The 27,968-nt window shown below is 42.0% G+C and overlaps 1 protein-coding gene across 1 annotated transcript; it reads right to left on the bottom strand.

Annotated features, from left to right (window-relative positions):
* Nucleotides 1-1,789: 1,789 nt before the first annotated feature.
* On the bottom strand, nt 1,790-20,789 carry ttc12 (tetratricopeptide repeat domain 12). The gene is made up of 21 exons (XM_052079195.1): nt 20,331-20,789; nt 19,930-20,084; nt 19,801-19,822; nt 19,576-19,653; nt 19,341-19,462; nt 17,624-17,683; nt 14,961-15,032; nt 14,301-14,361; nt 12,320-12,508; nt 10,157-10,226; nt 9,296-9,384; nt 8,257-8,425; nt 7,723-7,818; nt 6,422-6,485; nt 6,215-6,349; nt 5,352-5,444; nt 5,152-5,220; nt 3,816-3,917; nt 2,783-2,882; nt 2,434-2,662; nt 1,790-1,870 (listed from the first exon to the last, which is right to left on the bottom strand). The coding sequence occupies exons 1-21, from the start codon at nt 20,380-20,382 to the stop codon at nt 1,801-1,803; spliced, it is 2,097 nt and encodes a 698-aa protein (XP_051935155.1). The 5' UTR covers nt 20,383-20,789; the 3' UTR covers nt 1,790-1,800.
* Between the last annotated feature and the right edge of the window lie 7,179 nt (nt 20,790-27,968).

Here is a 27,968-nt window from a genome sequence, read left to right as displayed (position 1 = left end):
GGTTGCGAACGCCCAAAAACGTTTGGGCACCGCGGAGTTATAGTCACAGGCACCTGGAGACATCATTGAGGTCATAAATCACACGCAGGTGCCTTTTCTGTTTTTCTGGTTTGCCTTGTCTTTGTGCTTCAATTTTCTCCATATCGGATTTCCTCTCTCAGTGGTCCTATTGTTTTGCCCAACAGCTCCCTTTTTTAAAATCAAAAATTATTAGTTTTCTGGGCCATAATGTGCTGCGCAGTAGTAAATGGAAAATAAACTATTATTATGCTGACACATTATGAACTATGGACTTGGGTGATTATCAGAGATATTTCTGTCAAAGAATAGAGGCTACAATAAGGGGCTTCACACTTTCATGAAGAAAATCCTTTATCTAGACAAATGTCTTCGGGCAAACCTCTAAACCTCTCACGTAATAAGGGGTTGGGATACGCTCCTTTGCAACGCTGAGTATTTCTTCGTTCATTTTACTAGAACATTTTGCATAAACGGATACTTATTTGCCACAATGCACCAAGTAAGTACAGTACCATGAAAGCATGCATGAGTGTTTCAGTGTCCAAGAACTAACTTTCAAACCCGCCTGTGGGATTCACTCAAACCCCACAAATGTCCGTCAGGATAAATGGCAAAAAAGTCAAATAGACACACTCCAACACCCGCACATTAGGAATCACATTAAGAAAGTCATGGCTCCTTTCAAATATGTCAGCTACGTGTTCAAGCGTACAGACTGAGTGAGTAAATTTGTGAATTGAGGCGAGGAGGCCATGGGGCATTTGGAGAAAATATGTTCATTTTTCCCGAACGGACGATGTATTTACGGGCTGGTCCGGTGCATCACGATACGCTACATCGGTTAAATATAAAAAGGATAAATCAAATTGCGTATTTTAGGTTCCCTTAAAAATGAACTAAATAGAATGGAAATACAAATAAATATAATTGAACAAACAGGAAAAATGTGTTGCCCCGTTTTCAATTTTCCAAAATAAGGTCTTTTAGAGATACTGTATTGCTACAGGATGACCTCATTCCACAGTCAACATATTCATCTGCTGTTTGCAATGTTCTCGTTAAGAGGAAGGGGAAAAAATGCTCATATTTATCCACAGAACAGTTGTCCAAACACATAGTAGGGTGTGCAAACATTAATTTTTCCAAGTTCCAGCTCTGACCTTCCCGCTGAGGGTTTGTTCACTATTTAAATAGTTCCTCTTTCAATCTGACCCGATGTTTTTTTGTCCAACCAGTTCATAATGAAGTCCTCACTTTTCAACGCACTTGTATCATTTAAATACATTTGACATCTACACCACTCAAATACAGGAACTACAAGCAGCCAGGGATTCAATAATTCATCATGTAGATTGGACATAACTGTCAAAACGACAGATCATCCACAGAATATTAAAGATATGTAACCACAAACGTTTTTTAAAATAAATATATTTATAGCAGCTGTGAGCGTTATAAGGCAAGGGGCGTATTATTCAGACTGGGTGTTACTTTAGCTTAGCGAGTATCATTCATTCATGTTGCCAGGCTCCTGAAGTATTTGGGACAAATATCTTTCGGAATTCATGTATCAAAGCCAGCATCATTAATAACGGAATGTGATTTTGGGATGTATTCATCACGTTAATATGGCAAAGCTGACTGAAGTGGCCCCATCGTCGCTGCATCTCGATGCTAATGAGGATACATTCTACATGGCCTTGAAAAACGAGGCCAGTCAAGAACACGGTTCTAAGTTGCACCAAAATAAAAATAAATCAAATGACCATTCTGATATCCTTATTTAATGAGCTTCATACAGGAGTGCAGGATCTCAAAGCCGTGTAGCTCTCGGAGTTTGTTCACGTGCCTGAAAAATAAAATTAGAATGGTGACAGGGTCTGTGCTTTTATGAATAAAGGTCAAGATATTTGGTCTGGGGAGGGTTAAAACAAAGAGACACTTTTTAAGGTGTCGCTGCAGGGCAATCGCTTCCGGCATGTGCTTGACTTTGATTTTACACAACATCGAGTCTAATCGGTGAGGAGAATTTTGTAAATGAGAGCTATTGACACGGTCTGCTGTGGACTGAATATAACAAGCGGCTGTATTCGGTGTTAAATTGAGTTTGGAATTTCTTTCTCATGCATTATGGGTCAGACGAACAAAAAAAAATTCTTAGCAAAGGCCGTTTGTTTTTTTGCCTCCTTTATCATTAGTTTAAGGAAAGGACATGTCAATGTTAAGTCAATCCACGATGTCGATTGGTAAATAAGTGCGCTGGAGAGGAATTACATTTCTAACTTTGGTTTTGAGCTGAGAAATTTTGGAAAACCATTATCCGGTTGAGCTCTCGTCATGTAATGCTGCTGCAGACCCGGTTCTATCCGATAATAAACCAACGTGTGCTTGGCGGGTGATGTCAGGGCGCACCTGGGCTCGGATTGACACAGCTTCCCCAGTGCAACAGCCGCATTTTGCTGCACGGCTGTCCTCTTCGCGTCTCCGGCAGCATGGCGAAGCAACTCAAGCACAATATCAGTGCCAAGCAGGTTGCTTGCAACACCCTTAAATTCCAGGCAATGGGCCAGACACAGGGCAGCATTTCCTGACACCATCTCATCCGAGCTGGAGCTCAGCAAACGACGGAGAACAGACAGCTCTGTGGCGAATAATCAACGAAGAGCAAATTGGAAAGGAATTGCATTTTCCATATTCGGTAAAGCCTAAAATATACTGAGTGCTTGTGATTAGTATGGAGATTCTGTCAATCATTTCTTACTTTTGTCAGACTTCACCAGCACCTCCCGGGCCAACTGGCTGGCCGCCGTGCACACCGTCAGAATCTTTAGAGCATACTTCGTGGCAGCCAAGTCTGCTTGCTGGCAGCCCGTCAAAAAATAAAAGATAAAAAAAAGAAACCCACAACATTGGACAAACGTTGAACTGAGAAACATGCTTTTGAACTGAATAAAAGTAGCGCAACAAAAAATAACAATACAAAAACAAGACATGCGGGTGATATTTTTCATTTATTTATATTATTTATTATAATATTGATATTTTTCCATTTTTCGGGGCGCAAATGAATTTATCATGGGCGGCACGGTAGCAGACTGGTTAGTACATCCGCCTCACAGTGCAGAGGCGCAGGGTTCAATTGATCAAATTTCCAACCCCATCGCCGATGTTGGTTTGTTATTTTTACCCCAGTGGCCTCGGTCTATAATCCTTCAAAACAAAAGTCAAGTCAAAAATGTGTTCCACTGCATTCCTTTTACTGTACTATAAAATAAACTTGCTTGCCTGTATTTAAAAGCATTCATTCATTCATTCATCTTCCGTACCGCTTCATCCTCACGAGGGTCGCGGGGGGTGCTGGAGCCTATCCCAGCTGTCTCCGGGCAGTAGGCGGGGGACACCCTGAATCGGTTGCCAGCCAATTGCAGGGCACACAGAGACGAACAACCATCCGCGCTCACACTCACACCTCGGGACAATTTAGAGTGTTCAATCAGCCTGCCACGCATGTTTTTGGAATGTGGGAGGAAACCGGAGCACCCGGGGAAAACCCACACAGGCCCGGGGAGAACATGCAAACTCCACACAGGGAGCTGGAATCGACCCCGGTACCTCTGCACTGTGAAGCCGACGTGCTAACCACTGGACTACCGGGCCGCCCGTATTTAAAAGCAATAAGGGAAGAAATTTCATCTGTGCTGTATGTTTCACATACATTCAGTACATTTGACATTAAAGTTTAATCCAATCCAATACCGCTAGACTGAACTCTGGTTGTGTCTACAATTGGGCACCTTGAGCTGTCGCTGCACCGTCTTCACCACATCTCGCTGAACAACATGAGTAACAGCCTCGGAGGACTGAGGGAGGACGGTGCTCAGCACACCCAAGGCTCTCTGGAGAACAAATACAAAAAAAAAAAAGAATGTTGTCCGAACAACGGTTATTCAGACAAAAAGCACAGGGAATTTAAAGCAAAGCTGGTTGAGTTTCAGACTGTGGAGTGTATCAAGAAATTACTGGGTAGGGTGGGAAAATGTGAGAGAGAGAAATGAAAGAAAATGACCTCTTGCAGGAGGACTGACTCATAATGGAGATTGGTTGTAAACGGAGAATGGATACCAAGTGCGAACTTTAGTCCATGGAATCAATCAGCATTCGAGACCGATTTGAAGCAATCGAGAAGCTAAAAATCATTGTGCAGGTGGTCAGAGTTGTCTGGTTTGGAAGGCAATTTATTTCAATGCAATTTTAAATGTTTCATTTTAAAACTGGTCCGACAGGAAGTGAAACTACAAGAAAACATGGGAGTTGGCCACATCTTTTCAGCTCCATTCATCCAGTTTGTAAGGCTTTACGCAAACTGTTCCCAGAAGATGGGAAGCATAAAAGCACAGGATGAAGAATTAAGATACAGGGGCCGGGGGGGGGGGCACACAAGATGACTAGCATCACATCAGACAGACAAATCCAACAATTTAAGAGGTTTCTCACTCATCTGTCCATACGGTGTTTCTTGATGATTTCTTGAAACGGTGTATTACTTATTGCCAAAGGCAATGTAAAAAAAAGGGCATTGGTAATTGCTTCTAAGGGGACGGTATTTGGTATTCATGCTTGAGGGATTTTAGGGAACTCAACTATGTGTTAAAAAGGCAGTGAGGGAAGATAGCAAGGAAGAGTAGACAACATAAAAAAAAGGATGTAGCTATGAGACGAGAAAAAAATAAGCCTGCCAGGCAGTTGATGTGTCATAAAAGTGAGTGATGAGACAGATGGGTGGAAGTGAGGAAACACAAAGGCCCCTGTTTAGGTAGAGCAGAACTGCTGAAACGGCCATTAGCGCAGACAGCAGCGCATGGAAGCGCAGCTTTTAATCAAATACAGCGGTACCCCTGAACATTGACAAATTCAGCTTCGAGATTCGAGCTTTGTTGCCTGAGGGCTTACAAGCCAGAAAATAACTCGCAAATGTCATGTGGTGTTGCTGTGGAAAAGAAAACTTTTCAGAAAACTTCAGTGTGACTGTTTAAAAAAAAAAACGTTAAGGGAGTTAGGTCCTTTCCATGAATTTTGTTTTTGTGTTTTACTGTCATAGATTGCTATAAAAATGATCACTCGCTCACTCACCGTAACAATGTCTTCATCATTATCCCTCAGCAGGTCCAGGCAGCAGCCACAGAGTGAAAATGCATTTTCCTATAAATAAACCCCTCGCCTCTTAATACCAGAAAACACTCATCACAATCCACAAATATATGCGGCTTTGTTGTTGTTGTTGTTTTTTCAATGTGGCTCTCAAAGAATTTGATGGCTAAGAATAACATTACCTGAATAACAGTGGAGGTCAGTGTTGAAAGGTTGATGATCAAGCCAAGCAGAGGGTAAAGTATCTCATTGAAACTGCATGCGATGCAATTTTTCTGCAAAGACGGTCATACAGCCAGAAAAAAAAGCACACCTTCCGAAATGAATAAATCATAAAGTGTGTCATGATTCGGTTTGGGACCAACAGGTGGCACTGTGGGGCTTTTCCCTGCAGCTGCACACCTGTTGGTCGTTAGGTAATTAGTGGCTTTAAAAGGACTCCCAGCCCGAGCACTCATGGTCAGGTCATTGTTGCTGTTGGCTACTGTGATGTTTGTTTGTTGCTCTTTGATGCTGTCATGTTTTTGGTCATGTTTCTGTTATTGATAGTTTTGAGCTTCAGTTATGGTTTTTGTTTGAGACTTGGGACTGTGTTTGTTTAGGATTTAGTTTTCTGTGTTTTATCAATACACTTCTTCAAATACACCCTGCTCCTCCCTCTCGCCTGCTTTTTGGGTCCACCACCACCTCGCAAATGTGACAAAGTGATTATTTTCTATTTACACGCATGTCCATCCATCATCTGAACCGCTTATCCTGACGAGGGTCGTGTATGTGTTATATTTAATACAGAGCGGAGATTGAATTGTGAGATTCATGTACGTGCATATAAATATTCTTAGCTGGGGAAGGCGGCCATTTTGCCACTTGCTGTCAACTGAAAATGACATGACAGTTGCTCATGGCTCAGGTCACGATGAACCACAGCTCAGCTTGCAAACGTAACATGAGAAAACTGAGACAAACAACTGAGCTGTTGAAGACATCTTTTTTTTTTCCAAAATAATCAGCCGTTTAATCAGTACGCATACGCGATGCTACTCACGATGGCAAGCAGGAAGGCCTTCCAACATTCTGCATCGTGAGCAAGAGTGTGACGGATGACGTCATCTCTACTCAGACTGCCGACAGCTGATAAAAGCGAAGGGACGACGTGACGATTGTCCATGCTGATATTGCTCTGGAAAGAGAAGACATACATTAGAAATGCACAAAAAAAAGTCAATCTTGCATCTGTGTATCATCATCTCACCATAATTGTTGTGAATGGCTCAGAGACAGAGTCTGCCAGCGCAGTTCTTAGCTGAAAGCAAAATCTGCAAAACACATTTAAAGTTCGACGACATGCTCGTCACCTCGCCCGCTCCACATGGGAGAGTTCACAGCGAGCAAATGCAACCTTTCAAGGCAACAAATTGGTTCATTCGATGACCAACTAATTAACAAGAAATGTCAAACCAACTCTGAAACATTTCGCCACTTCAGTACTTAATTATTGCCTTGGAAGATTAGACTCAGCATCCGCAAAGCCGAGATGATGACGAATACATTTAATCCAATCCATTTTCTTTTGCGCTTTTGCTCATTAGAATTGCAGGTAACCCGGGTACACCCTTTTTGCCGCCAAACACAGGGCACGCAAAGCTTCCATGCTATATTGAACATAATATATCACAGTCTGTTCTCTCTTGACATGAAATTGGGAACAACTGAATAAACTAGACCAGATTTTTCCACGTTTTTACACAACGTACCACCTCTAAAAAATACAAACTTGGAACTGTATTTAGGCAGTGATTCTTTCTCATACCACTAGAGGGAGCCTGTTGTGTTACTACAGTACAGTAGGACCACACTAGAGAACTCTGGATCTTGACACTCCAAACGCAAGCAGTATCAAAAACTGAAGTGAGGAGGTGGTCATATTATATTGGACAAATGAAGCTTAAGTCGGTCTTCTCAGCATTGTAAAAATCAAGAGGAATAAACACTGCCGAATGAATGCCTATCTGTCCATTTAAACAGAGCTGTCACGTTCAAGACAGATTGTTTGTACTTCGTTTTCAGGAAATCAACGGTTGTGGCCCGTAAGTGTGCATATTCCGATGAAATGCACGATTTTGACCCCATTGAAACAGTGCCACATAATTCTCCGAGGAGAGACGGCGGAAATTGATCACCCCATTTCAGTGCCTGGCACGTCAACTTATTTCTTGCTGTGTTCAAGAGCCCCGGTTGTCCTTTCTTGTCTGTTTTCATGAGGTTTCAGAAAAGGGCACCAGCTTGAAAACAGCTCTTTACCTTGAAGAGACATTAACACTTGGGCCGCACGTTGATTTATGAGAGATTCTGCTTTTTCCATTTTCTCCGAGAACCTTTCTGCGATGGAGCCACGTTCTGAAGTGCGTTTAATACAGATATGATACATGCAGGTATAATAGGCTGGCCTCCGGGTCACAGTCAGACTTGTGGTATCGTGTGTTTCCACATTTGGAAATCCAAATCATTTGGTGTTATGTGAGGAGAATCGTGTTTGTAGTGCTGAGCTTATACTTTTTTTCTCTCGCCAACTCCTGCAGAATGAGGACCGCTCTGTTCTCCCGTTGCGGCGCTGGCCTCGAGATGCACGCCATGAGGCTCCTTGTTAACCTTTAGAGTCAGATTAAGGAAGAACAGATAGGAAATAAAGTAAAAAGAAGGGACACAAAGGTGGGGAAATGATAAAAGCGTTTTGGGCAAATGGCACCTTATTAACTTGAAATTGCATTCTTACGGAGACGGCACGAAAATGCTGAGAGAGGTTGTGCTGAGGATAAAATGCCAAGGAAAGAAGCGAGGGCTGTAATACTTCATAGCTTATCACAGAAATCCTCACATGCCGCGCTAATACTCCCAGCATTATTCCAAAGCAAAGTCATTAAGATTTTAATTTGGCCTAAAATGACGCCCTATTCAAAGTTGTAACTGAACTGGAATTGAAGTTGAAATTATCACACATTGTTGAAGGAGAGGAACTTGCGGCGCAGCAAATGTAAAAAAGTTACACAGAAAAAAAAGCATCACGGCAATGATGACGAAACATCATACGTGGGGACATCCAAGTTGTCAATGAGAAGACGTCTGCCATGTGCAGTATGCGAGAACACGCATAACAATTCCAGGCACTCCTTTTGCATTGCGTCATTTTCAGCCGAGACCAAGGGAACAATGGACGCTTTGGACGCTGGACATGTCAACAGCGTTTTCTGGTTTTCCTCTGAAAGCCACACAAAGAGGACAGTCACATGAAAATCAAAACATGCAAGTGTCATATCCCGCTTACGATCGAGAATGTCCTGGCTGACTGAACATTCAAAGGGTTAAAACTTTTTCTTATCCCTCACCTGCTCTAACACGGTCACCGGAGGGGATGGAAATTTTACTCAGACTCGTCTAAGGTTTCATCACCTCGCTTTTAAGGAGTCGATAATCCCTTAAGCCCTTTCATCCACCTTTACTGAGTAATAGAAGTAAAGCCAACATCAGGCCACACCCTTTTTACGGTAGCTCCTCCTCTTTAGATATGGCGTGTTTGTCAAGACTTAGATGGTAATTAGCTGTCTTGGTAAGACCGCAAGGGCACATTACAGCATTGAAATTTTAAATTACAATGTAAATCGATTCCAAATTCAAATTCGAGGAACAACTTATTCAATGAGAGTAAACCCGCTAACTTATCAATATATTTCCCAATAAATCCATCACCTCATCTGACATGGCGCTTTTATCATCCGTACCTCATTCATGAGGTTTTCGGATTTGGCACGACCTGTCACAAGATTACTACGCGTCGGCTCTTTCTATGACTTCCTATGATGAATGACGTATTGTGAGAATGTGTGTCCATTCATCCAGAAGAGAATTGCTGGGTCTAATAGAGACGAAGGGATGAATCGCTGTATTCAGAATTCTAAGCCAACTCGACAAAAGCGAGCTCAGGTGTCCATGACAGCAAGTTGTGCAATAATGATACAAGGCAATACTTTTGCACGTTATTTTACAATGAGGATTTTACTCTTTCCGTTCCCACAAGAGTCCCACAAGAGCGAAGACAGAACACTGGCTTGTCATTTCATTATCGACATACCGTTTTCCCTGCATGCTATCGTCCAAACATTGAGAACGCTGACACACAAGTCTTGGCTGCATGGGTCATTTGCTTCCTGCAAAAGGCAACTGTGGCAAAAAAACAAACAAACAAACAAACAAAGATAAATAGATGTGTTTCCTGATTAAAAGTGACTTTTTAGTTGCTTTATGGGGCACTGAGGTGCTTGCCTAGCCATGAATGTATGAAATTACACAACTCCACACCTTTATGATTTTTCTGAGCTGTCTATGTGAGAAAATGTGTCTACATGCAAACTGCTCAGCTTTTGCCCGTATTATGGTATAAGATCAGGCTGAAAATACCGTCCCCATGTTCGATTTCATGATTTGTATTCATTGTATCCATTGCAAAACTGAGACCTCCCTCTCGCAACATTTTGATAAGAGTTCTCAAATTGGATTTCATCAAATGTGCATGTCAACCTAAATGAAGTGCCTGCTGAGTGTGGATGAACAATGATTTCAACACTTCGGCCAGAAATATAGCATGATGAAAATGTGCTATTTTTATCTATTTCCAGCTGCACTCCCCTGACACTGAGTGTTCTCACTTTGATCATGGCAGTGCTAACAATTCATGAGAACGGAATAAGTTAATTATAACCGTACTGGTGTGACATGAGGGGTCACGATTTCCAATATCTGAGAGGGGGGGGGGGGCTCACTTATTTCAATCTTCTGATTATAATTTCGTCCTTGCACAACAAGAGCGGAATCAGGTTAAGAGAGGGATCTCCCTTCACTCGGCCATCATTGTCGGTGAATGTGCCTATCTGCTGCGCCATTTGTCAAAGCCCCGTTGAGAGCTGACAGCCAACTCCCCCTCCGGTCTCCTTACCTCCTCGTTGTGTCATTGCTGTCGATAATACTGAAGCCGTTGTGCAGCCTGAAAAGCGTTTGGCCGCTGCCTGTTAGGGCGAAAGCAGGAAATGACATGAGTTGACAGTGTCCCGTATTTTATGACAATATGGAAGCTATAGAGGGTGTGGCGACATTGCAGCTCTCACATTGAGTGAAAGGCATCATGTCAAGTCTTCTGAGATAGTTTCGGTGGCGAGTTATGCAAGTCTTGCCCTTTTCTGAACTGTATGGTGGGACAGGTATTAAATCACTCAGCAGTCATCAAAATGAAGTGCGGTAATGTCGTGGAGTGATGCAGTAAAAACAATTACATGATATGTAAATCAAGAGCTGTCATTCTTGGCCCCGGTCTCATTACTAGTCATCTGTATTTGTACTGTGGGAGGGTTGCAAAAGTGTGTTAAAATTCCTATTTGGAAGTAAAAGAAGGCAGTGAGCATGATGGATTACGTGCAAATGACATCGTCTGCCTTTCGGCAATACCTCAAGGTGAGTTAGTGTAAGTGGTTCAGACTTTCAAAGTCAACCGTTGGGTCACCACAAAGGAGGGTGCTGGTAGCTTTAAGAGAGGAAACTTCAGGCTCAAGCTTAAAAAAAAAACAACTTTACAGATTAATAATAAAAATAAAGATGGCTCAGTGGAGGAGTGGTTAGCACGTCAACCTTACAGTGCAGATGTACCAGGTTTGATTCCAGCTCTGGCCTTCCTGTGTGGAATTTGCATGCTCTCCACCGGCCTCGCCTGTGTGGGTTTTCTCTGGGTACTTTGGTTTCCTCCCACATTCCAAAAACATGCATGGCGGCAGGCTGTTAAACACTCAAAATTGTCCCGAGGTGTGAGTGTGAGCGCGGATGGTTGTTTGTCTCAGCGTGTCCTGCGATTGGCTGATGACCGGTTCAGGGTGTCCCCCACCTACTGCCCAAAGACAGTTGGGATAGGCTCCAGCATCCCCGCGCCGCTTGTGAGGATAAGGCGGATCAGAAAATGGATGGATGGATAATAGTAAAAATAGACACCTGGAATGCATGCCTGCAACCGTCGTGACGATATGAGGTTCGGTTAATCGATGGATGTAATAATAAATAATAATCAACAACATGATCCACTGTCGGGGCAGCACGCCGATCGACTGGTTAGCATGTCACCCCTATAGTGCATAGATGAAGGGTTTGATTCCGGTTCCGGCCTTTCTGTGTGGAGTTTGCATGTTTTCTCCGTGCCTGCGTGGGTTTTCTGCAGGCACTCCGGTTTCCGCCCACATTCCAAAAACATGCACGCTACGCTAATGGAACATTCTACATTGTCCCTAGGTGTGGTTGTGAGCGCGAATGGCTGGCAACCAGTTCAGGGTTTCCCCCGCCTACTGCTCAAAGACAGCTGGCATTTAATCTTCTCAACATTATTCATCATCTTGTCTTACTTTATAATACATTACATCCCAAGAAATCATGATTCGTTCCCTGACCAACTTCTGATTTTGGGTGAATATTTATTTGATAAATGTGAATCACCAGATTGATGAAACAGTTGGGAAATTCATTGATCCATTTTTATTGCACTTGCAACTCTTGGTGGTTGTAGGTGAGCTGGAAAATTTCCCAACTGACTGGGTGAAAGGCATGTCGGTACACACTGGACTGGTCACCAGCCAATTGCACGGCACGTATAGACAAACAACCATTCGCGCTCACATTAGAAAAATGTACTCATCGATTAATCTCATATGTACGTTGTTGAAATCTGGGAGGGATCCGAAGTGCCCGAAGAAAGCCCGCACAACCACGTGGAGAACTTCACAAAAGGAGACCAGAACCAAGATTCAAACCCCCGAGCCTGAGAACTGAGGGGCAGACATGATAACCGGTAGTCCAGCCCTGTAACAGTGTCAGAAATATTATTCTAGCTTTACCCTCTCATGATTGTAATCGAAAAGTCCCATTTGTGATTGTGCTTCGGGTGATTAACGCTAAGCACTTAATCGCTACCTTTTCTTGATATATTTCCTTTTGTAACTTACTAGCCCTTTCGAGACCGCTGAATCAGTGGAGCAGATTATTAAGAAAGACTAGAATGACCACAAATTGATTCAAAGAAGACAGTTTCTTGTTCAAAGGCAGAAAGTGTAAAAAGAACACTCACTGTCAGTCACAGCATGGGCCAGAATCTCCAATATTCCGCAATAGTAGAGCAGCATCTGCCCAGGCTCTGACAGCTTCTCCACAAGCTGAGGGATCAGTTTGGCCTTTTCCACTCCCCTGTCAAAATCTTGCCTGGCGTTGAATTCTTCACTCTCCTTCTTCTTTTCCAGATCTATCTTGGTCAGGTATTCTGCATTACAGGAATGCAAAAGTCATATCCTGCCAAAGCCCTTTATTTGTTCTTATCCAAGTAGGGCATTCAGAACTTTGTAGCTCGGAATCTGAAAACTCCATAGCAGCCGCAAGTTAAAAAAAAAAAACTTTAATGATGGCTAGAGTTAGTACACCTTGGAATGTATTTGTAAACACATGTGAACATATTTTTGAATTCGTACGGAGCACTGCTGAGCCCTTTTTTCAAAAATTGCACAATGAACTCTTAAAATCTTGATGATTTTGACAGTTTCACGACATTTTGTGCATGTGAAGACCCTAAAAACTTGCGTTGTTTTCTTGGCGAACTGCGCTGCGTTTCGCAAGAAGTTACAAACTTTGTGTTTTAAAACACTCTTTCCAGCAAATATGTGGTTAAATCTGGTTAACCCGCTCAGGGGAAAAACATTAAAGAATAAAACGTGTATTTCCTTTAGCCAGTGGGTGGCGTTACCACTAAGATGAAAAATAAGTTTGCAGACGTCTTCAGGTATCCAAGGTGTGACATTTTGAGACGATAGGATCATCTCAGTCAAATCACACGCTGAAATGTTGTTCGACACCAACGGTAGGCACCCATTAGCCCCGCCTCAGCTAACAAGTTAATGCCACTGCAACTGTCAAGGCTTAATGAGCGCTCGGTCACTGATACAGCCAAATGTGGCGGCACGAAATGTTCTTGTTACCGGTCTAAAATAATTTCATATCGCAAACCTTGGATGTGTCATCGTGGAGGCAATAATGGCTTTTCCTTATAGGAGCCAGCATTTCGCATATAATGGACATGGGGAGACATGTGCAAATGAGTTTGGGTGAGTATAAGTTACCGTGTTCAGACAGTCAGTAACAGAATGTGACAAAATAAGCCAGGAAATAATATTACAAAGAAAAAAAAAAACAGGCCATGCCCATAAAAAATGAAAAAAAAATGGGCATCATTAACAAGTACTGAATGTAATTATATAAAAATGCATTAAATGACTAAAGAGTTTTTTAGGGTGGTGAAGTTTTGCTCTTACATCATTTTTACAGCAACCTTTTATGTAAGTGCTAATATTCCACTGTAGCCGTTTGATTTTCACCCCTTTCAGGGACAGCGGTTACTACAGCGGGCGACTTATCATGTTATCGGGTTATAGGGTGCATGAAACGGTTAATTAACTGCAAGATTATTCGCATTAATCATTTTTGTTCTGTTTCATTATTGCGTCCTGTTGTATTATTTCTATGATTTTATGTAAAATGTTCCGTAAAGCACTTTGTTATAGCTGCAGCTGTTGTGAAAGCGCTATGCAGTATAAATAATGATTTCTTGTATTTTATTGTGTGTTTTTGTGAACTGAAAATGATGCACTGGCGTACTTTGTGACAACACGATGAGCCTGTAAAAGGCTATCACATGTTTGAGAAAAATGAACCTATTGGTTTTAATCTATAAACCGCTGACAACATACTTGGGGCAGCAGAGAATCGATTGCAACTAGGCGGCTGTGCTTGTGATGAAATGCGAAACATCTTCCAAGACAACCAGAACGGTCCGTTGCAATCGATTCACTGCGCAGAGAATGAAAGGACTCGGATGCAGGAGAATATTCACAGGTATACCAACAACATAACTCCCAAATACCAAATCCAAATCTTGTCATTAAAGTCTGGATTAGTCGTATTTGCCAAAATGCCAAGAAAGGTCCAGTGTGTTTTTTTTTTTGTCTTTACTTTTTCCAGAACAGCATTTTAAGATGAGAAATTGCGAATGACTCATACTTTACCTTTAGCCATGTTCTCCATCTGTGGTTCAAGTTGAGCTATTTTTTCAAAGCATGTTCTGGACTGGGTGGGGAGAAAAAAAGGAGAGGCATTTGTCTAATACAGTGTGCATCCACACTCCCTCAATAAATAATTCATCATTTACCACAGGGTCTAAGATTGCCATGGAGTCAAAAGTCAATATGTTTTGGTCATGTTGAATGAGCTATTCATATATGTGCTATTCTGCATTATACATTTTCCACACTCTGTATAAGTAAATAAACAATAATAAAGACATTATTAACAATGCCGCCACTTCCATCCGCTACTGTTTGAACAGCTCCAGAGTTTCTGTCTCTTCATAAGTATGTTACAAAAATACGGATCGGGGTTTTTAGCTTAATGGTTGACAGCACAAATTCAAGGAAATCTCGCATGAAAAGCGAAAGAAAAAAAGACTTTTCAATGTGGATGGACAGTAAGCTTGGCAGCTGCCTCATATAGTTGCTGTGCCTTGAAATCCGGTTAACTCGTTAAGGGATCACCCGGCATTGAAGTATCAGCGTTAAAAAGTGCTCATCACCATTAGATGAGATGATGAGCATACTGTGGCGGCACAAAAGCGATGTCTGAAAAAAGAAACGGTGCAATTTGATCTAATGAGCACTTCTCGTACTTACCTCACTATACTTCTTCAACCCAAGGTACGCCTTGCCCATGTGGAGGTAAGCTTTGATGCAGTTCCCATTACACTGATACACCAGGAAGAGTGCAGCGTTAGGAAGGGCACAATTATATCTTGCAACTTGATAATGCTGTGAGCTGTTTTCCCATTATAGCGGTGCCTTAAGATATGACTATTTTTGTTAGGTAACCACGCAAAACACCCATTTCTCAAATGATAGTTCTCTCATTGCAATCAATAAAAACACTGTTAATCTGTTTCAGTCTCCCCGAACTCCCCAATCCACCACCAAAAAAATCAAAAGAAAATTTTCGTTTTTTGTAATATTGTGTTTAAAAAAAATTAAAAGTCATGACATAATTGAAGAGAAAGGAAAGAAGCTATTCATTTTTTCAAAGATTTGTTGGCTTCAAATCAGTGGACCGTACGAAGTGCCTTGGCCACCTGGGGGCAGTATAAAACAGCTATACAGGACATAGTGATGGTCTCAGTTAATCAAAAAACTGCAATAATATTACAGTTGCTCTTCACAGAAGATACCGTAAATAATATATACCTGTCAGTTTTGTTACATTGGTTGCCTACATGTGTTGCTCCACTGTCTGTGATCAAATATCAGTTGCTCAAAGGGTCATAATACCGCCGCAACAAAGATGCTTTTCATTAACCCAAGCATTTCCCATGTCTCGAAAAATTATTCGTGGTGTAACTCGTACTGCAAGGCGGCACTAGTACATTAATAATACTGATTCAGTTTCAGATTTGGGTGTTTCCTGGAAGACTGAATTTATAATGGAATCTTCAAGAAAATGAAAACCAGACAGCTGTCTTTGGACGGAAGTGAAAACAAAGATGAAAGAGAGCAGCAAGAAAATCAACCGGCCAGCCAATAGATAGCCAACAATTTTGAATATCCTATTGAAGCAATACACAAATTTGTACTGGAGCAATGGTTGCCAAGCACCGGACCCCAAATACAGTACATTGATTAGTTTGTTTGTTTGTTTTGTAACGTGCCCACCACCAGCCAACCCAGCGATCACTGTGCTGGAATTTGTCAAAACTAAACTTGACTTGTCGGGTTTACTACTCCAGTGTGACGTTTAGAGTATGTCGTCGACTGGTCCGATAATCACATTTTTTTTTTTGGCTTGAGGAGGAGAAAGAGCCATATCCAGCGGCAGATAGCGTGTTTTTATTTTGAAGGCCTGACTTTACCGCATCTAGGATTTTTACACTGATGATGCCCGAATGTTGCCAAGCCGACCAGCATGGTCATTTTTGCCTGCGGTTGAAAATAAAATCTTGCCTTGTGGAATGTGTCTGTTTGAACCCCTTTGAACACAACATGACACATGCTATCAATGTGAAAGTTGAACGGGAAATTCCGCCGCCCACACAAAAGTCGGTGATTATTTGCAAACACAGTAAATTCCCACCAAGCGGAACCCGCTGCCGTGTTGGGCCCAGATCAATGACGACAGGTTTAACCTGGCTATTCCAGCAGTAAGCAAGCAGGGGATTTGGGGGGGGGGGGGACAAGAATTACCATCATGCAACAGTGGCTGAGCATTCACCCAACTCACGTCAATGCTCTTGTGTTCTGACGTGTATGTTAGGTAAAATGTCACCGCTGAGTTGCTGCTTGTTGTTCATAAACATGCTGTTTTGTGGAAATTCTGTGTTTGAATTCTGAGCTGGTGTTTTTTCTAATAATAATGCTGTCCTGAGAAAAATGTCATATCATTAATGTCATAAGCGATTTGCCAAGGAACATTTGACTGTTATCAGTTTCGGCTTGGAAAATTCTCAAGTCTTGCCCTGACGTTAGGGGTGTCAAACTCATTTTTGTCGGGGGCCACATTATAGTTACGGTTTTCCCTTGGAGGGCCGTTATAAATTTGGGGAAACCATATAAATGTTTAATCCCCTCCACATTACAAACACATCATGCGACAAATTGATGAATAAGTAGTTTTAAAATTAGACGTCAAGAATAATGACTGTTATTGTGGATTACATATGACAATTTGGAATTTTGGTTCAGACTTTAGCAAGCATCGTGGAACTTGACATGCTTGATTTGCTTACGCGTAACACATAAAATGATGTGGCGGGCCAGATCTGGCCCCCGGGCCTTAACTTTAACACCTGTGGCTTATGTCTATTGAGTAATTGACATCAAACTTAACTTTACAAGCGCCATCATCACAGCCAGCATTATGGTGCAGTAGTAAAAAATCAGGGCGGAGTTATTCCCTTTAAGGTATGAAATGATATAGTAGTCTCCCCAGAAGAGTGGAAGCAATCAACGGAGCAAAATGGGAGAGTGACATTTCACATTTGTGTGTCCCAATATAAATAGCTCAGGTGTGACTAACATCATGAATATAGAGGTGGGCAAAGAGCTGTATTTACAACAGTGATTTGTCACTTCCACTTTGTTTCATAAACTGTGCAGTCTTACAAAAATCTGCCAGCTGTTGGCAGTAAAACTGGCTTTATTACAAACGGTTACATTTTTGCCAACAGAGCTCCGTGTTTCTGTATGACTGCTTTGCTGTGAAATGCATCCCATGAACCCATCTGACCACAGAGTGGCATGCTTTTACAAACCAGGCTGCAAATGACTGAAACCAACCTCCAGCAGTACCTCACCTTCAGGGCCCATTCACAGTCACTGATGGCCTCCTCATACCTCTCCAGATTGATGTAAGCCTATGGAGATGCAAACATTTAGAAAGGTGGGGCTTGTGGGTCAAAATACACTTGCATCCATCATATAAAGATGAAATTACGGTACAATTAACGAGTGAGACATTTGGTACACCACAATTGTATATAGACCGTATTTTCCGGACTACAAGTCAGTTTTTTTTCATAGTTTGGCTTGAGGTGCAATTTATAATCCGGAGTGACGTATAATCCAAAAAATACGGTAATCCGACAGAATAGCGTCCAATGTAATTTTTACCTTTGTTGACTTATGTGTGAAATTATTAACACATGATTATGTCATTTCACGTGTTATTTTCACATTAAACCACAAGATGGCGCTCTCTGCCTTTGTTGATAAATCGATGAGTCTGACGTAAGCGAGGCAGAAGAGGAAGCGGCGCATCGTCTACCTCCCGAGTTGAGGGAGTTGTTTAAAAGTGACACCGAGGATGAAAATTTCATTGGATTTTAGTGATTTGGAGTGAAACTGATAGTTTGGTAAACTTGTTAGCATGTTCTTTATGCTAGAGTTATCTGAATAACTCTTTATATGTTACGTCGTTACTGACATTACCAGGCAGGTCAGTCATGTAACGTTAGTATACTGTACACTTACTTATTCAGCCTGTTGTTCTCTATTTTATTTTTATTTTAAAATGCCTTTCAAGATGATTTGTATGTTTTTGGTGTTGGATTTTATCAAATACATTTCCCCCAAAAAATGCGATTTATACTCCAGTGCGATTTATATGTTTTTTCCTTCTTAATTATGCATTTTTTGGCTGGTGCGATTTATAATCCGGAGCGACGTATAATCCGAAAAATACGGTAATCCGACACAATAGTGTCAATGTCATATTTACCTTTGTTGACCAGGCCTCAATTAGTCTCCAAGTCATATGTTATATAGACTTTTTATTATATATTATATTCCCGATATGGAAATATATATTTCATTGCGAGGAAAAAGCAAAACATTATTATTACTATTCAAGACAATTTTATCATTATTATTATTCAAGACCATTTTAGAAACACATTTTTTTACAAGAAAGTATTATGATTGACACTCTCTGAGTGGTATTAACGTTAATTTCACAATAAATTTTGAGCCGCTTCTTAAACTGCCACATAGTTGCGATATACCATTCTCTTCGCCTTCAAAAACATTGTTTCATTAATACAATATACCGTATATACTGCATATGCAAAGTATACATAATGTGAAGACAGTATTGGATATCATTAAATAGTGCAGAAACACCCCATTGTCTAATGAGAATGTATATATGCATTGTTTATTATTGTCAACAGAAATAACATGAGAATCTGTTCTAGGTTTGAAATCTATTTCAAATATAAAGACCCAAGAACAGAACTTTGGGGTACATGATAAATGGGCTGTCACTTATGTAGCGCTTATACCTACCTCGGGTACTCAAAGCGCTTTACACTGTTAAAAACATTTACCCACTAATGACACAGCATCAGGAGCAACTGGGGGTGTAGTATCTCACATTTTAAGTAGTACTGAAAGACCTGCTGTATTTGTCCATTTGGATTAAGCGATGCCAGAAAAGTGATTTTGCATGCTTTTATTGTATTTCATTTCCATAACGCAGAATTAAAGGGTGAAAACGTGTATAAAAGTAGTCACCTGTGCTCTGTTAGTATACAACTGCTGCATGTCGCGTAGTTCAGCCAGGCCTTCACTGTAATATTTCACAGCAGTCTCATAATCTTTTTGGGCATAGGCTCGATTCCCTCTGTCCTTAAACACTGTGCGGACAAAAAGCATCAAACATTAAACAGGAAATACAACTGGCTCCGCAGACAGTACAGCAACCTGTCCACCTCCCAACAGCAAATTGAAGTGGCAGGTAACAACATACCAGTGGCCTTTTTCTCCTGAGCGAGCCTCCTCTTCTTCCTGTCTTCTGCATCTCTCTCCATAAATCTCATGAAATTCTCTGGCCATGAAAAGAAAAACAATTCTGTGTCTCTCAATGCGCGGCCTCGGGTGAGATACACAATAACAATAACGAGTAAAATAAAGAATCTGTTGGCCTTCATTATAAGGGACGTCCAATGTAATATTTCTTTTCATCGGGCCTTACCGGTACTCTCAGTTTGGGCATCCTGCAAAACATCAAGAATTGTTAATATATTGTTGACAATTAGGAGATATTTAAAGCATTTTTTTAATGTGTGTGTGTGTGTGTGTGTGTGTGTGTGTGTATCTTTACCATAGGAGGCTGAGATGATGGGTTTGTATTGATTGTGGTCTTGTTGACTTTTGTCCTGCAGGATCTATTTAAGGCTGCAATATGGCAATCTGCCTTCTTGATAGCTTCCTGCTGGACTTGACTGTCTGACGAGTTGAGGTCCTTTACACACTTGTCTGGGGAAAACATTGTATTAAATACAGCTGTTAAGACCCTATAGTCCTTAGAAAATTATGTATATTAAATCATAGAGCAATACCAAATTAAAACTGTACATTTCACAAATTAACAGAAGCTCACATAACATTAACACTAACTCAAATGTAATCTGAGAAAAGTCTCATTTTGCAAGTACAGTACTTGCTTATTTTAGAGTACAGAAAGTCCGAACTCGATGACCACATATTATGGATATTACTTACATATTTCGTCGACATTCTTCAAGAAAACGTCCAAGTCTTCAGTTGAATCCATGCTGTTATTGTTTGGCGTCAGGTCTTTTTATCGGTGCACAGACGCGTAAGGAACTTTTCACATGAGTGAACTTTTGTCAGCACGGAACACTGTCGATTTTTATGTGTGTCGAGTGATAAAAAAGACGCCTTGAATATGCAGAACGTATTAAAATATCGCAACCAGTGATTCGCGGTGAGTTGTAAACCAGACCGTGTTGACTTCGAACACTATGGGTTACCATGACAACGGCACGCCTTGAGAGATAAATGTAAATTCTACGATGTCGGAAAATGAATTGAGTCGCTTTATAGTAAGATTAAAAAATGTGCATCATTTTTTAAAATCTTACTATACACAGTCCAAAACTATTGCTACCATTTCAACTCGAATTAATAACGAGAATCTATTTGAAGGTTTTGATTTGTCACCTTGGTGAAACTGTTTTGTTATAGTTCTTTTTTTGCACTTTAAAGAATTATCACGCTGTAGAACAAACGCTGTGCTGTCTCTCTCTCTCTCTCTCTCTCTCTCTCTCTCTCTCTCTCTCTCTCTCTCTCTCTCTCTCTCTCTCTCTCTCTCTCTCTCTCTCTCTCTCTCTCTCTCTCTCTCTCTCTCTCTCTCTCTCTCTCTCTCTCTCAGCAGCACCTCTGCCCCTCAGGTGACCTGTCTAATGCCTTAACCAAAACAGCAACTAAGTTAATAAGCACAACTCTCCAACGTCCTTAATTTAAAGGTCCTACAAAATAATAATAATAAAGTAAAAGTATTGTTCTCATCTGTTGTACGACACTGACCCCCAGTGTTTCTTTTAAATATCATTGGACAGTGCCAGTGGGTCTCAAACATTTTACAGTACACCAAGTGCCATCCCCACCAAAATAATAAAACTCTCACATCCTCAATGGGAACCTGCTGCCCGCACACAGGTTAGGCGAGTGTGCATCATCAGCGACTGTTAAACCGTCATTAGGTGTGAATGTGTTTTAATCACATCCGATGGATACCAGAACAGTCTATGACGTTTTAGTCAATAATAACCAAGATATTCTTGTCAGCGACATCCCATTGCATTTGCCCTTGAAGTCAAATGTGACATTTGATCAAAAACTTTGAAAATTTACTTTTCTGCTTGTGTTGAGGGGGAAAATGTATGTGTATTGTAAAAGAGGATAAGCTGTGGTCTTTGAGGTTTGGTGTACCTACTTCCTTTCAGTCATTCTGACAACAGTATGTACATGTACATGCCTTTTTACCAATGAACCTGAAAGGGACAAATTGTAAAAATAATAAAAAAAATTGTTGATTTCCCATTGTTCATAATTTGAAAAACACACAATTTATTTCAATTTCATAGATGGAGGCAGCTCGGTGGTCTACTGGTAAGCACGTCCGCCTCACAGTGCAGAGGTGCAGAGTTCTATTCCAGGTCCTATTGTGCATGTTCTCCCTATGTATGCATTGAAGGCTAATGTATGCATTGTCCCTAGGTGTGATTGTGAGCATGGGTGTTATATATATATATATATATATATATATATATATATATATATATATAGTGGACCCTGCCACTGAGTGTACGCTCAGTGGCAGGGTCCTAACAACAGAGCCGACCCACCAAGACTGGAAACTGAAAGGTACTGGAAAGGCATATGGGAGAAGGAGGTTGCACATAACAGCAGTGCACAATGGCTGGTGATCCTGAGAGAGGAGCACAGCAACCTCCCTGAACAGAACCCAGTTACCATAACAGTGGCAGACATACAGGAAAGAGTCTCAGATATGAAGAACTGGACAGCACCAGGCCCGGACATGGTCCACACCTACTGGCTAAAGAAACTCACAGCACTCCATGAGCGCCTAGCAGTACAAATGAACCAGCTGCTGAGGGATGGGACTCACCCAGAATGGCTAACCGAAGGGCGAACGATCCTGATCATGAAGGATCCCTCGAAGGGTGCAGTTCCATCCAACTATCGGCCAATAACCTGTCTCTCCACAACATGGAAGCTCATGTCAGGCATCATTGCGGCTAAGATAAGTGGACACATGGATCAATACATGAGCGAAGCACAGAAGGGCATTGGTAGAGATACTAGAGGAGCCAAACATCAACTCCTGGTTGACAGAACAGTCGCACAAGACTGCAGGTCCCGACGTACCAACCTGTGCACAGCTTGGATTGATTACAAGAAAGCCTATGACTCGATGCCACATACATGGATCACTGAATGCTTGGAGTTGTATAAGGTGAACAGGACCCTAAGAGCCTTCGTTGCGAACTCGATGAGGATGTGGAAAACCACACTTGAAGCCAATGGCAAGCCACTTACCCAAGTGTCCATCAAATGTGGCATATACCAAGGTGATGCACTCTCCCCACTGCTGTTCTGCATAGGACTGAACCCCCTAAGCCAAGTAATCACCAAGACAGGCTATGGATACCGCCTCAGAAATGGAGCTACAATCAGTCACCTCCTCTACATGGATAACATAAAGCTGTATGCTAAGAGCGAAAGGGACATAGATTCCCTGATCCACACAACCAGGATCTACAGCAGCGACATCGCGATGTCATTCGGGCTTGAGAAATGTAGTCGGATGGTGACTCAGAGAGGAAAGGTAGTCCGCACTGAAGGGGTCTCACTCCCAGAAGGAACAATAGCAGACATTGAAGACAGCTACAAGTACCTTGGTATACCACAAGCCAATGGCAACCTCGAACTGGCAACAAGGAAAGCGGCTACGGCCAAATACCTCCAGCGAGTGAGGCAAGTCCTAAGAAGCCAGCTCAATGGCAAGAATAAGACCCGGGCAATAAACAGCTATGCCCTGCCAGTGATCAGATACCCTGCAGGAATAATAAGGTGGCCAAAGGAAGAGATTCAGACCACGGACGTTAAGACCCGAAAGCTCCTAACCATGCATGGAGGGTTCCATCCCAAATCCAGCACCCTGAGACTGTACGCAAGCCGAAAGGAAGGAGGCCGGGGACTAGTGAGTGTGAGAGCCACTGTCCAGGATGAAACATCCAAGCTCCATGAATACATCAAGGAGAAGGCTCCAACGGATGACGTACTCAGAGAATGTCTCAGACAATGGGGAACAGAAGATGAGGCGCTGGAAGAGGGACCATCATGGGAGGACAAGCCCCTACACGGGATGTACCACCGGACCATAACTGAAGTGGCTGATCTCAAGAAGTCCTATCAGTGGCTAGAGAACTGGCCTGAAGGACAGCACAGAGGCACTCATCCTGGCTGCTCAGGAACAGGCCTTGAGCACCAGAGCCATCGAGGCCCAGATATACCACACCAGACAAGACCCAAGGTGTAGGTTGTGCAAAGAGGCATCTGAGACGATCCAACACATAACTGCAGGGTGTAAGATGCTGGCAGGGAAAGCCTACATGGAACGCCATAACCAGGTGGCTGGCATAGTCTACCGAAACATCTGTGCGGAGTATGGACTGGAAACCCCAAGGTCAAAATGGGAAACACCTCCGAAGGTGGTGGAGAATGACAGAGCGAAGATCCTGTGGGACTTCCAGATCCAGACTGACAAGATGGTAATGGCGAACCAACCAGATATCGTGATCATAGATAAAGGGCAGAGGAAAGCCGTTGTAGTGGATGTAGCGGTCCCAAGTGATGGAAACATCAGGAAGAAGGAACATGAGAAACTCGAGAAATACCAAGGGCTCAGAGAGGAGCTGGAGAGAGCCTGGAAGGTAAAGGTGACAGTCGTGCCTGTGGTGGTCGGAGCTCTCGGGGCAGTGACCCCCAAACTAGATGAGTGGTTGCAACAGATCCCTGGAACAACGTCGGACATCTCAGTCCAGAAATGTGCAGTGCTGGGAACAGCAAGGATACTGCGCAGAACCCTCAAGCTTCCTGGCCTCTGGTAGAGGACCCGAGCTGAATGAGGGACGGACACCACCCGAGGGGTGAGATGAGGATTTTTTTTTTTTTTATAACTTAGCAGAAAGCTGTTGAAGTATGTCGTAGTTATTAAAAATAGCTCAAGAATATAAGCAATATATTAAATATGATTGCTTGATTAATTGATTTCAGTTGTTTTTATAAATCAAAATCAACGATTTTCAAAGTGTCCCTTTCCTTCTTTCATTTTTCTGTATGCAGCACTCAAAATGAAAAAGTTTGGACAACTCTACTATAGCGAAATGACAAAATGTTTGTTATTACCATTTATGGTTTGGTGGTCATGGTTCCTCTTCAGAAGCGGTGGTTAGCAATTTTATGGGCTTGCAAACTCAATATATGGGAAGCAGGTGTTGTTTTGATATGGGATTCAGTTGCAAAGTGATTCTAAACCGTAAGTTATTAACCGTAAAACTTCTGTTTCCGTTAAAGCCCTGACGTCTGGATTCACAGCAAACAGGAAATGGCGCTTTGAACACACCCGATATGTACATCCTTATTTGACAAAGCAAATAAGCATGAAAGTTTCCTCCTGTGAGGTGCAAAACTGGATATCCTCCAGCAACTTGTACATACTGTATGTTAAAACTTGAATTGCGTCATTTAACATAATGGTTGTTAGCACACGTCAATGCTCTTCTACCAAGCACATTCTCTAGTGGCAGTCTATTAAAGGCTTTAAATAGCAAGGGTGATATTCTTCCACAGGCACAACTTGAGAAGTCAAAAAGCTACTCAAGAAGACCAAGCATGTTAAGAAACTTCCAAATAACCTCGTTGCTATATGGCTGCGTGTGAAAGAAGTTTGTTCGCAGCAAAACATGGTTTCAGTGATGACCCATTTTTCTGTGGTTACTGTGCAACCGCTGTGGATGTCACAGGTTTATGTCTCAGAGAACAACAGCTTGTGTCATGGATGAAATGCTCTTTACCTGCCTTTCCGCAATCATTCAACACGAGGCTCAGAGTCTTTTCTCTGAGGTTATCCTCAAACATCCATCCATCCATTTTCTAATTCGCTTATCCTCACAAGGGTCGCGGGGCGTGCTGGAGCCGACCCCATTTGTCTTCGGGACACACATAGTAGAACCATCTAAACTCACACTCACACAATTTAGAGTGTTCACTTAGCCTACCATTCATGTTTTTGGAATATGGGAGGAAACCGGAGTACCTGGAGAAAAAATGGTGAGAACATGCAAACTCTACACAGGAAGGCCAGAGGTGGAATCGAACCCCCACGACCTCCACACAGTGAGGCCACCGCGCTAACTGCTTGACCACCGGGCCGCATATCCAAAAATGCCCCTCAAATATACTCTTGCAACACAACTTCAAGTTGGGCTTTAATTACCTTTAGCAAAACTTAGTTAAAAATTGTCACACACAGCGGCCAATTTACAGAAATGTCAGCTAACATAATAAAAATACTACGTTTCTACTACTACTAGAAATGTGGGGCATCTATGCTCGATGGAAGTATGGTAGTTATTTTTCAACTTTGTACTTTGCACATTTTTACACAAATATCTGTACTTTGTACTACTGACACAGGAAAAAATAACTCATTAGTATTTTCATTTTGGTTTCCAATTCATCATTGTTCAAAACACCAACCCGGATAAATTGCGCTTGAATAGTGAATCAACAAATCAAGAACAACTCTCCACACTCATCGATAGTGCAGATGAACGGTGCATGCCCACTTCCAACGCAGTATCAACGGTGAGGAGATTCGTAATCATCGTATTTTTTGGAGAAGTTATTCTAAAACAACCATTTTCTTGACCCCGGATATGTGTGTGTGTGTGGGTGTGTGTGTGCATGCATACACACACATGCATATATAAATGACGCCGCTGTAGCATCGGTGTGACACTCTTGAAAGTCAAAAGCTGCTCCACCCATTCCATACAAAAGGTGAGGGCCGTCACCCTCCCAGCCACTTGAGCCCTGAATACGAGGCAGTATGGAGCGAGGACAGGTCCACTCCGCAGCGCCCTCCTATTTGGCGTGGTCCATCTTCAACACTTTATGTTGCTGTTTGCCACTTGGCATTGCAGCGATTGTCTATTCCTCCAAGGTAGGCCTTGTTTTGCTTTTGTCTCTTTCTACATCACCCCCCGCCCCCCAACCTTCATTAAAAAAGAAAAAGAGAGAGACATTGTTCAAGTTGTGCTTCAATTGCAAATCAACTAAACGCAAAGGATTTGGTCCCAGTCATGACAGCATTCTCTGAGTGCCGCTTTTGTTCTATTTAAGGTACAAAATGCCAACGCTACCGGGAACTCAGTCGCAGCTGCTGATGCGTCAAAGACAGCCAAGACCCTCAATATCGTGGCGCTGGTGTGCGGATTAATTTTCCTCTCCATCATCATCGCTCTCCAAGTTATCAAAATGAATCAAAAGGAGCACTAAAGGAATGCACTCGATGCTGGAGTCCGTGCTCAAAGTCTTTTTATCTGTGGGAGGGTATGCATATTTTCAGATTTGTGCAACGTTGATCATGTACATCAATAAAAGCAGTTGAAAAATTTGAAATGCAATACAAAGGTTGCATAAGACATGCATAAGAAAATCCAACATCTCCTTATCCCTGAACACAAAGATTACAATTGTATTGAATATTTACTGAAAGGTTGTTGACTTTTTTACAATAATAAACAATGTCATATCAAATCAATATGTTGTCACAACATCTCACTTGATTGAGTTCTGAATACGAGGGGGCATGGTGAGAGGACAGACCCATTCTGTGGCGCCCTCCAATCCGGCGGGGTTAATCTTCAACATGATTAAGAATACAAAGAAAGGGATTCCTAATTTTGCTTTTGTTCTCTTTCATTCTAATTTACAGTCAATTTCAGAAGAATGAAATCAACTTTTTAACATATTGGTTACATAATAGCATAATTGCCAACGTCATTTTTATCACAATATCATTAAAAAAACACCAATTTGCTTGCTTAAAATGTGACTTCTTCACGTCTGTGCAAATTCTAGTCGTGGTAATGCGCAAATGTTGATTCAAGGCCACTGTACTCATTTGTGTTTGAATTTTGTTGATTTTTCTTTTCCTTGTTTTCCAAAAACATTCAAGAATGACTTCAACAATTGTAATTGTAAGCATGGTAATCTGATGTTTCACTCCCAAGCGGACCTATTCAGTGCACGAGTACAACCTTTTCAAAATTTTGCGAAAGACCCTGTGGAGTGAATTCAGTGGGGTTTTTTCTGAATGCATTTTAGTATTCATGTTTGAATTAGAATAAGAATAAGAAAACCGTTATTCGTCTCACAATGGAGAAATTCCCAAATTACAGCAGCAAAGTTGAAGATAGTTGTTGAAAACGTGCCTAGCTCAAGAACTATTCATTCATTCATTCATTCATTTTCCGATCCGCGTCATCCTCACAAGGCTCGCGGTGGGTGGTGGAGCCTATCCCAACCGTCTTCGGGCGGTAGGCAGGGGACACCCAAAACCGAATGCCAGCCAATCGCAGGGCACACAAAGACGAACATTCGCGCTCACGATTATGCCTTGGGACAATTTGGAATGCTCAATTAGTCTGCCATGCATGTTTTTGGAATGTGGGAGGAAACCAGAGTACCCGGAGAAAACCCACACAGGCACGGGGAGAACATGCAAACTCCACACAGGAACTA

The sequence above is a fragment of the Hippocampus zosterae genome, chromosome 10 (genome assembly GCF_025434085.1).
Source record: "Hippocampus zosterae strain Florida chromosome 10, ASM2543408v3, whole genome shotgun sequence".
Taxonomy (NCBI): Eukaryota; Metazoa; Chordata; class Actinopteri; order Syngnathiformes; family Syngnathidae; genus Hippocampus; species Hippocampus zosterae.
This window is presented reverse-complemented; position numbering and strand designations above follow the sequence as displayed.